General features: G+C 56.3%; 1 protein-coding gene and 1 long non-coding RNA gene across 3 annotated transcripts; one reads left to right on the forward strand and one right to left on the reverse strand.

Moving 5' to 3' along the window:
* The first annotated feature begins 1,086 nt into the window (after positions 1 to 1,086).
* REN (renin) lies at positions 1,087 to 11,669 on the forward strand. 2 transcript variants are annotated; one of them, XM_027612448.1, is made up of 10 exons: positions 1,087 to 1,216; positions 4,298 to 4,448; positions 5,010 to 5,133; positions 5,736 to 5,854; positions 6,838 to 7,034; positions 8,716 to 8,724; positions 9,242 to 9,361; positions 9,747 to 9,891; positions 10,159 to 10,257; positions 11,322 to 11,669. In XM_027612448.1, exons 1-10 carry the CDS (start codon positions 1,119 to 1,121, stop codon positions 11,481 to 11,483), a joined length of 1,224 nt encoding a protein of 407 aa, XP_027468249.1. In that variant the 5' UTR covers positions 1,087 to 1,118; the 3' UTR covers positions 11,484 to 11,669. The 2 variants fall into 2 exon arrangements, with proteins under 2 accessions (XP_027468249.1, XP_027468250.1); XM_027612449.1 differs by lacking the exon at positions 8,716 to 8,724.
* LOC113932912 lies at positions 9,242 to 13,439 on the reverse strand. The gene is made up of 4 exons (XR_003523164.1): positions 13,301 to 13,439; positions 12,816 to 12,959; positions 11,768 to 11,923; positions 9,242 to 9,340 (listed from the first exon to the last, which is right to left on the reverse strand). It is a non-coding gene; the product is annotated as an uncharacterized LOC113932912 (long non-coding RNA).
* Between the last annotated feature and the right edge of the window lie 82 nt (positions 13,440 to 13,521).

Genomic DNA, 13,521 nt, shown 5'->3' on the forward strand with positions numbered 1-13,521 from the left:
ACATTAGAGTGTCTGGCACCCTTGGGCCCATCCAGCCCTGTCTCGTGCTACAGATTTAAGGACTGAGGCCCAGAGAGGGGAAGAGAGGGGCCCAACGTCACATAGCAAGTTCGTGGTAGAGTCAAAACCAGAATGCAGGTCCCCAACAATGAGCCTAGAGCCAGTTCCCCAGTTCACTCATTTGATAAGTGCTAAGCACCTCTTTGGGCAAGAGGCAGACAGACACACGTCTATAGAGGTAACTCTGATAGGGGACAGCTGAGGTCCACGCTCTCCTAGAAGGGATCGCATCACTCAGTGGAAGCCCACAGCAGAAGGCAGTCGGTTCCAAGCTGAATCAGGGCCGGCTGCCTGGAGCAGGTGGTGATATTTGAAATGCACGCGGAAGAATGAACAGGGAGCAGCCAGGAGAAGACATCGGAGACTGAATAAATAGCACCGATCCTGGGATTTAGGGGCCAGTTGTGTGTACAGAGAGCTGGCCCAGACTGTGAACTACAAGGAAAAGGGAAGGCGGCAGAGACAGGGCCTGGAAGGGACTCAGGGCCAAGCTGGAAGGGAAGGAGGAGTTGGGAGACCAGACCCAGGGGCCCCAGGTCTGGCTCTCCCACAGAAGAGTCACCCAGGTTCCAGAAGGGAACTGAGACGCAGCATGGGAGAGGTCAGTCGGGGACACAGCCAGGGTTAAGGCAGAGGATGGAGCTTGAAGGCTATGGAGTGGGGAGTCTGGCTGGGAGGTGGGAAACCTAGGTTTTTCGCCTGTCTGGGCCCTGACCATGTTCCTGAACATGGCCGTTTCTCATCAGCCTCTGCCTAGTCGGGGGTCACAGGGCCAGGCCGAGATGGGGTCGCTTGTGTCATGGGGCACAGTATTGCTTTCCCACAGCCCTTCTTCCCCTGGTTCCTCGGCTCTACGTCGAACCCTGGTCACCCTTCACCCACCTAGCCCCATCCCCTGGGGGATTTATTACTGGCTGCCCTCCATCTGCCCCAGGATCATAAATCCAGGCAGAGCAAAATCACGACCATCCCAAGTGTGGAGCGTATAAAAGGAGAAGGGCTCTGGGAGCCACAAGGCTTCAGGGGATCCCAGAGAGAGCGGAGCACCCAGGCCAAGCATGGACGGAAGGAGCAGAACGCCTCGCTGGGGACTCCTGCTGGTGCTCTGGGGCACCTTCGCCTGCGGTCTCCCTGCAGATACTGGCGCCTTTGGACGGTAACTCAGGCTGCGAGGCTGGCGGGGGGCATGGGGGTTCCCACCTTCCTGACACCCCTGGCTTCCAGATAGGGGGTGTCATATAGTCCTCACGACCAGCTGGGCAGGGAGGTGCATCCCATTCAGAGAGGTGACTCGCCAGTGTCCTACGGCCAACAGCGGCACACGACCCAGGCCGAAAAGCCATGTCATTTGATCTCTGCCCAAAGCTTTTGCTCCTGCACAGATCACCAGGCGAGGCATTGTGGGGATGATTAAGACCTACCCCTTGTTCTCAAGGAGCTCACAGCCTAATTATTAAGGAGGGGGTGCTATGGGGAGGCCTACCAAGGAAGAACAATATATATAGTGGTTGAATACAAGTCTTCTAGAGTTACATTGTCTTGGTTTAAATCCTGCCCCAGCAAAAAATAAAATAAAATAAAACAAATAAATCCTGCCCCGGCAGCAGACCTGACTAGCTCTGAAAGCTCGGGCAAGTTACTTAACCTCTAGAGGGCTCGGTTTACCGTTTTTAAAACAGAGATAATAACAGCACCTACTTCACAGATCTGCTTTGAAGATTTAATGAGATAACGTATGTAAAGCTCTCAGCGTGATACCAACATGCAGGAAAAGCCAGCTGGTGTTAGTCCTATAGGCTGCATCGTCACCGGTGTTAAAAGAAAGGCTTAAGGCAGCCCAGAGGAGGGAGGAGGAAGACCGAACTAGCAGCCCCATCCAGGGCCAGGCCCTGTGGGAACTGGGCTCATTAAGTTCACCAGGTTCATTAATGCTGCAGAGGCGGGAGAAGGATGAGGTTGAGGATGAGGACCTCGAGGAGAAAGGGTTTCAGGTGGGGAGGGCAGGGGAACCGGAAGACCTCAAGGTAAAAAGGCAGGGTGGGGTGTTTTGTTTTTTTAAAGAGCTCACTTTTAAGGAATCTCTACATCCCACGTGGGGCTTGAACTCACAACTCTGAGATCAAGAGTCACATGTTCTAAAGACTAAGCCAGCCAGGCGCCCGGAGGAGGATAGGTTTCAACAATGGCTATTATAGTTGCTAAGCCTGTAAAATGCCTAGGATTTCACAGGATCTTTCCACGTATCTCAGATCCTCTGCCCAACAACCCAGCAGTCCCATTTTACAGGTGAGGACCCCTGACGCTCAGGGAGGTCACTTGTGAGAGGCTCCCAGAGGGTAACTGCTAGGGTAGGGGTGTGGGGTGAGAGTGTGCCCGGGCGCAGCACACCGCCCCCCCCCCCAGGGTAAAGGCAGAGCAAGGTAAAAACATTCTCCCTTGTTCTCTTTAAAAACAAAAGAAGAAGGAGTTGGGCCAGGAGTGGAGAAAGAGGCTTTTGAAACGCAAAATGTTGCCACCTACTATGTGCACAGCGCCATGCAAGGCACTTTGGGAGATCTGAACACAGGACCCCATTCTCAAGGTGCTTTCCTAGCCTCTTGCACACACACTTTCCATTTATTGAGCAGTGGGCAGCTTGTTTGATCTGCACATTGATTTCATAGAGGAGTTCATGGGGGCGCACAAAAGGCCCAGAGAGGTTAGGTAAGTTGATCCGAATCACACAGTAATAAGGGATTTAAGCCTGTGCCCACACCTGCCGCGTCCTCAGCACCAGACAGCACTGCCTCCATGAATGGGGTTGTGCGTACTGTGCCTGCGGTGAGCGCCCCGGGGCGGGGGGAAAGGAAGCAGGGGCCCAAGCAGAGGTGGGGTGTGGGGGGAAGGGACTTGTGAAAGGGAGCGGTAAAAGCAAAGGTCCAGAGCAGAGGCTGTTCGGAGTAAGTGGTAGAGAATGCACCCTCTTTGGGATCAGGCCTTCTCTGCCCCTCCATTTTCCTGTCTGTAAAATGGGAATAATCACCCACCCCATGGGATGGCTGAGAATAAGATCATAATTGTGAAACTACTCTGTGAGCAGTAAACGGTGACATGACTATAACAAGTCATGTCCATTAAGATAGGACCGTGGCTAGCAGGAAAGCTGCATTGGGGTCCGTGGGCATGATGGGGTCCGGGAGCGCCGGGCGTGAGCGGGAAAGGACACTGTAAGTAGGCGAGCAGCTAGAAAGGAAGATAGTTTCCCCATAAATTGGGCTGCAATCCCGGGCCCCCCTGGCCAACAGCTAGGGACACCCCCCCACCAAGGCTTCCTTGGAGAGCCTTCACATGGGAGCCCTGGGGACGCTCTCTGGGGAACATGACTAGACACACTGCTTCGAATCCAAGCTCCATCCTTTCTGAGTCACCACATCCCTGCGAACCTCTGCTTCCTCATCATAGAGGGGGGACGATGGCCTCATGAGGGCTACGTGGGGGCGAGTGTGGTGTTTGGTGCTCACCAGGGAGCAGCTCGGTCTGCTTTACCCCCCACCCCCAGTGTCTTTAATTCTGTCTCCCAAAGGCGAGAGGCAGGTGACAGGGAAAGAAGCTGAAGGACTGGGACTCAGGCTCAAGAAGGCACATCTTTCCAAGGGTAGGGGGCACAGGCCCTCTGGGGATGCTGGCTGCTCTCCCCACCCCACCCCCTGCTCCCGCCGGCAGCCCAGGCCTGGCATCCGGAGCCCCTGCAGGCTGCTGTGGGTGCCTGCTGCCACCTACAGGCCTCCTGCGGCACTGCCTCCCCCGGCCCAGCCTTGAAGGGAGCGCGCCCGTCGTCCTCCTAGAGGGAATGTCATTTGCCGGGTGTCCTCCTTTTCCTCCTCGGGCTCCTCGCCTGCTGGAGCTCCCTGAAGGCAGCGATGACCTTTAGCTTTCTATCTCCAGCATCCAGGGCAGTGCGGGCGGAGAGTAAGTGTTCAGCATGTAAGTATGGCATGAAAGAAGGAACGCACAAACGGCTTTGGGGTGATAGGGATCAAAATCAGACAGAAGGAAGTGCATTGAGGATTATTATTTAATTCCAGTGCAGTTGGCTTGAGGAGGCTTGCAAATCCTCCTTGAGAGGCCTTAGAGCCCAAGAGCGATGCTTCGGTGCCTGGGCGAGGTTAGGGAGGGTTGTCCTAGAAGCTTCGGGGACCCCACCATTATGGGGGAGTGCAGAGCTCTTCTGGTTTTTCCCTCCTTCACCCTGGACCAGGATCTTCCTGAAGAAAATGCCCTCCATCCGGGAAAGCCTGAAGGAGCGAGGCGTGGATGTGGCCAGGCTTGGTGCTGAGTGGAGCCAGTTCGCCAAGAGATTCTCCTTTGGCAACAGCACCTCCCCCGTGGTCCTCACCAACTACCTGGATGTGAGTGCCTGGCTGGGGCCTTGCTCCTCCGTCTCCTTTCTCTCTTGGGCCCAAGGCTTTCTGTGCTCTTTCCACGCTGTCTCTGACAGCGTTGCTGAGACACACTAGGAAACCTATAAAATTCCCATTTCAGAGCTGGGAAGGCGGAAGCACAGAGGGCAAAAAGGAGCCCAGAGGCAGAGTTAGGTTGGGAACGCAGGAATCCAGGCTCTGGGCCTCAAGCTGAGGTGTCCCCGGTGGGCAGGACGGGTACGTGACCTCGGGGGCAGGTTTCTGTGACTGGGCGACGCACAGCTTGACTGCTGATCACGTCAGTAGACCCTCTAGAGGTAGGGCACCTCCCTGTTTCATTTTCAGTATTTTTATTTTGCCCTCTTGTCTCACTTCCTGGGAAGTCCTAGGATGGTGCTCAGCCTTCCACCCAGGCCCTGCCAGAACATGGAAACCCAGAGAGGCTGTGTGATCTACCCCCATCCCACCCCAAGTGCCAGAGGGGGTATCAGGCAAAACCCCAGGGCTCCTAAGCCCCTTCAGCTGCCTCTTTCCTCCCCCCGCCCACAGACCCAGTACTATGGCGAGATTGGCATAGGCACCCCACCCCAGACCTTCAAAGTCATCTTTGACACGGGTTCGGCCAACCTCTGGGTGCCCTCCACCAAGTGCAGCCCGCTCTACACGGCCTGTGGTAAGCCCCCCGTCTCTGCACGGCCTGTGGTTCCTCTCCCCCAGCCCCCTCCATGCCTGGCCAGTCCTGCCTCACGCCCTCTGCCGCCATCAGAGCTATCTCCTCTCTGCCCCTGTTCCCACTGTCCCAGAAGGAGAGATGAAAATGTCCTCCATTTTCCTGATATGACCACCAAGGGAAAATGGCAAGCAGGAAGAGTCCCCAGCCCACCCACAAGGCCATTTCTCCCCTTTCCTGTGATTGGGAGAGGACTGAATTCTCAGACCCACCCAGACACTTAGGGTCTCCTACCCCTTTCCTTAGTCAACAACCTCTTAGTGAGTGCTTACTGGGACCAGAATCTTTTCTTCATCCCTGTATTAGAAATTACTTTGAAATGCTTCATTTGAGACAAAATTCTCACAGATAATGGACACCTGACAGGGGCCCAAGAAACCCAGTCCTTGATTGATGAAACACATTTTCGAGCCTCCAGCCTCAGGGCCACCCCACCCCTGCACCTAAGCCCTCAACCACCAGGACCATACGCCCAAGGCACCTGCCTCCAAGCCCCCCTGTCCAGGCCTCTCTTGGACAGACCTGAGCCTATGTCCCTCTGCCAGAGATTCACAGCCTCTATGACTCCTCGGAATCCTCCAGCTACATGGAGAACGGGACAGCATTCACCATCCACTATGGAACTGGGAAGGTCAAAGGCTTCCTGAGCCAGGACATGGTGACTGTAAGTGGGAGTGCCCCAGGTCATCTGACCCCTGCCCTTCCTGTCCCCAAACATCTCCTGCCACCTGAGGGCCCATACTTGAGGAGGGTACAGTTCAGCTCACCTTGGAGCCTGGGGAGGGGAAGAACCCTGCCCCGCCGCCTGCCAGAGGCTGGTGAGGCAAAGCTGCAGTGCCTGGGACACAGCAAACCTGAGCTCCTGGATCCACGCTGGGTGATTTAGGGAGCCTTTTACATCGAGCTCACGGGAGAGCTCGTCCTGAGCCCTGCAGCCTGGAGTCGGCTAACCTGCCTGAGGCCACCCAGCTCTGACTGGGCTTTTCTTAACCAGACCCCAGACTGAAATCGGGGTCCGAGGCAGGGTCAGCGGTACTGGTGACATTAGGGTCAGAGTTAGTTTTAGGGTCAGGCATAGGTTTTAAGGTCACAGCTGAGGTTAAAGTTTGGGATTAAGGTCAGGGCTTGGTTTTTTTGTTTTTTTTTTTTTTTTCATTTGGTTTGCACCTGACCCTCTCATTCTGGGGTTTCTCCTGTCAGAGTTATGGCAGGGTACACGTGGAACGCGAGAGCAAATCAGTGGGAGTCCTTACCCTCCCCTTGTCTGTGAAACCGGGGGAGAAAGCCTGGCTGGGCTGAAGAAATCCTTACCCACCGTGGGGCTGGGGAACGGAGGCCCAGTCCTGACCGTGTAGAAGCTGGGCCCCTGGGGAGGCATGTGGGAGCTCCTGGAGCCTTTTCTGTTACTTCCTGGCAGTCTCGCCCCCTCAGCCTCTGCCCCTCCCAGTCCCGGGGCCATCCCGGTTCTCTCTGGACCCCCACAGCCAGCATGAGTATTAGAAGAGAGGATATGTGGTGGTGAGGGGCGGGGATTGATGAAATGGTCTCATCCCAGATCGCTCCACCCTAGGGCATGTGGGCCCTAGACTAGACCCTGGGCAGGAACAGGGCAGTAGCCTTGGTCTCCTCTGGTCCTTCCTCCCACAGGTGGGCGGCATCACAGTGACACAGACGTTTGGAGAGGTCACAGAGCTGCCCCTGATCCCCTTCATGCTGGCCAAGTTTGATGGGGTTCTGGGCATGGGCTTCCCCGCACAGGCTGTTGGCGGGGTCACCCCCGTCTTTGATCATATCCTCTCCCAGGGGGTGCTAAAGGAGGATGTCTTCTCCGTCTACTACAGCAGGTGAGCCTGGGACTCCAGGGGCAGAGGCGGGGCGGGGGAAGAGGCTGAATTGCTGGGAGAGCAGGAGGAGAGTTGGGACTGGAATTTTGATGTGTTTATGATTAGGTGGTATTCAGTCCATATGCAGAGCTCCACTACCCGATATGGAAACCATCACTTACATTTAAATTAATTAAAATTTTTTAAAAATTCAATTCCTGAGTCACACTGGCCACATTTCAAGTGCTCAGCAGCCACATGACTAGTGGCTACATACTGGGTAGTAGAGATATAGAACATTTCCATCATTATAGAAAGTTCTCTTAGCACTAGCTCTAGAACAAGAGGAAAATGCAGGGTGGGGGTAATGGGAAGTAAAGCATTACTGTGAGGGGCCCATGACCCGCTCACACAGAAAGCTGTCTTCATTCATTCATTAATGCCTTCATTTATTTGTTCCCTCATTGATTCAACAAATATTGGGTGCTTATGTGCCAAGCACAGTGGGAGGTTCTGGGGTGCAGCCATGAACACGGTGTACAAGACAGAGTCCCTTCACTCAGAGAGCCTACGGTCTGGAAGGAAGACAAGAAACATCACAACATGATGAGCAGCAACAGGGAGCGGGGTGGGGGCTGAGACCCATAGGTGTCTCTCCACTCTGGGCTGAGCTTATGTGGAGCTCAGCCAGCCTGGAGGCAGCCCTTGTCGGCTGCTGAGCAGGCTGTAATCTGCCCCAGGCTGCTGGGTTTGGAAAGAGATCCTAAGGGAAGGAACATAAGCCTAGTGGAGGGGAGGGTCAGGGCCCAGAGAAATCATAAAGGTAAAAAGGACAAAAGAAAATGCAAGGCATTGAGCACAGCCCACCGATGGGCCCCGTGTCCGGGGCAGTCTCTGACAGAGCTGTTTTAGAGGTGGAACATGGCCAGAGGACCAGCAGTTGAGAGGTAGATGAGCGTGTTAGGAGGTGAGGGCAGATGTAGAATGCCCTGAGAGATGCGACAGGGAAGGAAATGTCAGGAAGGGGGCGCAGGTAGAGATGCAGGGAGAAGCAGAGAGAAGGGTGGGTGTTTGGAAATGCTAGGGGAGGCCCGAGCTTGCTTGAAGGTGGAGGAAGAAGTCAATGGAAAGCGAGAGATTGAAACTGTGGAAGATGGGAGAAGATCCTTGAGGGCACAGGAGCCTGGAGGCCACGGGAGGCAGGAGAATCCCACAGGCAGGAAGAAGAGCCTTGTTGAGAAGAGGGCCTGCCTCTTCCTTGACCCTGGGACAAGAAGGAGGGAACCCCAGAGGGATCTTGAAGTGTTGGGAGTGGGGCAGAGGTGGCTGGTGTTTGCACATGTGTCTCTGTACAAGGGCAGTGATGTGCACGTGCCCACATAGCGTGGGCCAAAGCCCCACGCACACGTATGCTGGAGAACCCCATCCCGCACATGCACGGGGGAAACCCACCCCCCAGGGTAGGCCCTGAGCTGGGCGGGGGTGTTGTGCAGCAGGGAGGAGAGGAAGGCAAGGGGGTCAGCTGTGGAAGGGGCACCAGGAGCCTGGCTCCGCTCACCCCACCCACCCCTTGCGTGACCTCAGGCAAATGACTTCACCTAAAAGGTAAAAAGAGGGCATAATGCCCACCCTGCCCAAGAAGAGGCTGGTGAGGCTCCGTGGAAACATAGGCCTCCTCTCTGCTGTGTCTCTTTCTCCGCAGAAATTCCAAGTAAGGAACTGAGCTCCTGCCCCCACATGGCCCTGACCCTCCTGAACATTGGGTCCAGATTCACATACGCCAGCACCAAGTCCAACTCGCCTCCGCAGGCCCAGGCTCTGCCCGATGCCGAAGCTGTCCGCCCCTCCTTTCAGTTCGCCTCCTGCCCCTTACCCACCCTCACCCCACAGGTCCCCAAGAGCCCCCCCGACCCATGCATTGGCTCAACCTGCAGCTCCCCAAACCCAAGTGAGGGTGTGGCCAACACTCATCTTGCCTTCTACTCACTGTCCTGGTGCCGGACCCTTCTCTGGGGCGGGGGGGGTGCTCGATCGGGTGCAGCTGAACTGTCCGGTTGGGCTTGGGGAGGCGCGAGAAAGGTGGAGAAGCGGTGTTCCTGCAGCTTCCCAGCCCTGCCACCCTTCCCGCCCTCCTCTGCCCCACGCCGTCCCCTTGCTCAACTTCCCTTGTTGTTGGGGTGCTGGGTCTCCAGGTTATGGGTCTTCAGGAGCTGTGATCTCTCCTCTAGGGATTCCCACTTGCTCGGAGGAGAGCTTGTCTTGGGAGGCAGCGACCCCCAGTATTACCAAGGCAATTTCCACTACGTGAGCGTCAGCCAGACTGGCTCCTGGCAGATCAAAATGAAAGGGTCAGGAATGCTCAACTCTCCCTGCTCTCCAAAAATGCTGCTGCTGGGGGTGGGGGGTGGGAAGGGGCAGCCTTACTATCTTGTCCTCTCTCCTGAGGCACAGCCAACATTTGCTCTCTGAGCTCTCTGTCCAGGGCTGGGGAACATGGAGATATGAAGAGCAGAGGGGAGGGAGTCCACTGAGAGGAGGCAGCGGGTCACCAAGCCACGTGCTGGGGGAGGGGACAGCACCTCTCCTCCTCCAGCGCACGCCTTCCCATCCTCCAGTGCATCCTGGGACCACCAGCATGGCCTCCTGTCACCGGCCTCACTCAGGGAAGCTATGCAGCCTGGTGGTGTCCCATCAGCCTGCTGTCTGTCTGACGCTCCGACTGGCCTCCCCCAGGGTGTCTGTGAGGTCGGCCACCGTGGTCTGTGAAGAGGGCTGCATGGTAGTGGTCGATACCGGTGCATCGTACATCTCGGGTCCCACCAGCTCCCTGAGGCTGCTCATGGACACCCTGGGGGCCAAGGAGCTGAGCACAAATGAAGTAAGAAGCTGGGGTAGCAGGGGCACCAGAAGCGGGGGAGCACCACCTTGTCTGGGCCCCAGAATTACCCCAGAAGCTGTAGGTCCCAAATGGGGCCATTCTGGGCCTTCTCCTCTCTGCTCACTCTTCCCATGTGTGGCTTATCCCCCAGAGGGGGTAGGCCGTGTGCCCAGCCCCCTCCAGTAGAGGGCTCCAGCCGCAGGCACGGGGCTGTGTCTGCTGGGGGACTTCCTGCACTCAACGGGGCTCCCTCTGCCTTCCCCTCAGTATGTCGTGAACTGTAACCAGGTGCCTACGCTCCCCGACATCTCCTTCCGCCTTGGAGGCAGAGCTTACACACTTACCAGCGCAGACTACGTGTTACAGGTGAGGCTCCAAGCTGCCCCTCAATAACAGGGAGGACAGGCGGGCAGGGGCCCTCTAAAAGGGACCAGGCCTTATGCCACATCAGTGGTTCTCAAACTTAGCTACATGTTAGAGTCACCTGGAAGCTTTAAAATTCCCAGTCACGGGCGCCTGGGTGGCTCAGATGGTTAAGCGTCTGCCTTCGGCTCAGGTCATGATCCCAGGGTCCTGGAATCAAGTCCCGCACCAGGCTCCCTGCTCCTTGGGAGCCTGCTTCTCCCTCTGCCTCTCTCTCTCTCTCTGTCTCTCATGAATAAATAAATAAAATCTTTAAATAAAATAAAAAATAATCCCAGTAACAAGGGGCACCTGGGTGGTGCAGTTGGTTAAGCGTCTGACTCTTGGTTTCGGCTTGGGGTCATGATCTCAGGGTCATATCTTGGGGTTGTGAGATTGAGCCCTGTATCAGGCTCCACGCTGAGCACAGTCTGCTTGCGATTCTCCTTCCCTCTCCCTGTGCCCATCTTGTGCACGCGCGCGCGCTCTCTCTCTCTCTCTCTCTCTCATAAATAAATAAATAAATAAATAAGTCCTTAAAAATCCCAGTAACAAGCCACATCCCATACCTATTAAATCAGAACCTCTGGGGGTGGAGCCTGGGCATCAGTGTTTTTTTCACAACTCCCCAGGGGATTCCAACATGCAGCCAAGTTTGGGAATCACTGTGCTCATCCCCTTGTCTCCATCTTCTTGGCGACTGCCCCCAGTAATGCTATGCTCCTCTACTCTTATCCCCCTTTTATACTCAATAGACTTAGGGCAGCTAAATAACTTGCCTAGGGTCAGAAGTTCTGCCAGACTGTAAGCTCTTGAAGGTAGCACTGTGCCTGATGTATTATTTGCCCAGTGTCTAGCTCAGTACCCGCATCCAGGAGGATGCATGATGGGTTGAAAGGGCAAGAGAGGCCGGAGTAGATGGGGGAGGAAGGGAGGATATTGCTGAGGATAGCTGCTGGGGTCGGGCAAGGGGAAAGGAGAAAAGTAATGTGGCGGGCAGTGGGGGAAACCCTCTTGCTTCCTGCCAGGATCCCTATGGCAATGATGACCTGTGCACGCTGGCCCTCCATGGTCTGGATGTCCCGCCGCCGACCGGGCCTCTCTGGGTCCTGGGGGCCAGCTTCATCCGCAAGTTCTACACGGAGTTTGACCGGCATAACAATCGCATTGGCTTTGCCCTGGCCCGCTGAGGTCCTCTGCTGCCCAGGTGGGCCCTCCCTTTGGCCCTAGCTCGGAGCTAGAGCACCCTCTGGGACACTCCCCTGCCTGTGCCCTCGCACAGGGGCATGGGGTGTGGAGCTCCTCCCGGACTCTCGCCCTGCCTCCAGCACCAGCTCTTCCCTGCTTTGAGAACAAACAGAATAAAGACTTCATGTTCACAACCCTGTTGCCCCTGGGTTCACTGGGGTCTGAGACAAGAGGCAGCCGTGGATCCTGTGCAGACAGGAATGGGACACAATGACAAACTACTCACCTGCACACACAGGTTCCTGCGTGCAGGGATGATGCCGTTCAGCCCCGCTCTGGTGGAGTTGCTTACACGCAGAGCCAGCTCCGTGTTCCCTCCAGCCCCTGCAGGACCAGGGCTAACGCCTTGACCGTAGACCGTGGGTCAGAAAGATGCTCCTAGCTGGTAGAAGCCAGTCTCAAGCTCAGGCTCCACCCTGCCTTCCATGCCTGGCCAACCCCCTAGCCCCCTGGCCCACATCACCATTTACACGTGCAATCTAAGACACCATCACCTGAAAATGTGGAACACCAGAGATCTGACTGATACTCCCTTTGTACATGTGGGGAAACGGAGCCTCAGAGGATGGAAGGCATTTGACCCAAGATGGCTCGTCGAAATGTGTAAAGTCAAGATTAGAAGCCAGCCCATATGACTGGGGCACCTGATCCCATGCAGGCGTATTTTCTCGGGTACGGAGCCGCACACACCCTGGCAAGGGGCCCACATGCACAAGCACACAGCCACACACTGCTGTCCCCCCTCGCACAGACATGGGACTCGACAGGCTGAAGTCTTCTCCCACTCTTACTCCTCGGGTTAGCGGCATGGGGTGTATATGTTGGGAATGAAAGCACCAACCTGAAGCCATGGACGCTGTCCCCCTTCATGGTAGCTGTTCACCCCTCTTTTGACCAAAAAGGGGCAAAGCACAGAGTGGCCAACCAGGCCCCCAGCAAACTTCATACCTCTAGAACTGCCACCCCTTGGGATTGTGTGGGACCCAGGGGCTCCTCTAGGGCAGATTCCCAAAGGCAGGAGTTGTCTGCAGGGTCCCTGAGCAGAGCCAAGGGCATGAGCCCGTGTTCAGGACCCTGGATCCCAGCCTCGGACCCCCTGCCCCATTTTCTAAGTTCTCTTGCCAGCCTGGCTTTGTTTCCTCACTGCAAAAAGGCAGAGTTGGAGTCCGTGTCCTTTCCAGCTCGATATCCTGGGGCTCCGTGACCTTAAATAGGCAGGCTTCCCCATCATCTCCTGAGCTGTCCCAATATCATAGCCACATATAGCTATTTACCTTAAAATTAAAATTAAGTCAAATGTCACACTAGCCATATTTCAAGTGCTGGACAATCACATGTAGCTAGTGGCCACTGCGCTGGGCAGCACGGATATAGAACGTCTCCACTATCACAGAAGTTCCGCTGGGCAGAGCTGGATTCTGGAAGGCAATAATGATAGGGGCCTTGTGGTTAAGAGGTTCCTGAAGAGGCCAAAGGAACAACTTGGAGAAACAAAAAGGCCTCTTCTCTGTAGGCCCTTTTCTGGATGGGGCCTCGAGAGCTCTCCCACCCGGGCTGAAGACAAGCGAGCTCGGTTCCCATTGGCACACCCACCCTCCACATGCATCACCCAATGTCACCTCTGCACCTCGTTTATGCGTTGGGGGGGGGAGGCAGGATTTGCCTGGGGAGTTCCCTGCAGGGAAGGGCCTTTGAGATGCAGCAGGGGACTCCTTTTCCAGGAGGGACCTGGGGCACAGGTGGCCGAGTCCAAGCTGACCTCTTGGAGGCAGCCGGATCTCCACCCACCAGGGCTGGAGCAGAGGCGCAGGAAGAGGCCTCCCCCGGCCCTGCCCCAGGCTGCCCGGGGAGAGCGGCCCCCGCCGAGGCAAGAGGAAGGAGGCCGGCCACCTCGCCGGGCTCAGAGGCCGACAAGCGCTGCGGGGCCTGGGGCCCGGGTGGGGGCGGGGCGGGCGGGGCGGGGCGACCCAGGGCCCCGCC

The sequence above is a fragment of the Zalophus californianus genome, chromosome 10 (assembly GCF_009762305.2).
Source record: "Zalophus californianus isolate mZalCal1 chromosome 10, mZalCal1.pri.v2, whole genome shotgun sequence".
In the NCBI taxonomy this organism is placed as follows: domain Eukaryota; kingdom Metazoa; phylum Chordata; class Mammalia; order Carnivora; family Otariidae; genus Zalophus; species Zalophus californianus.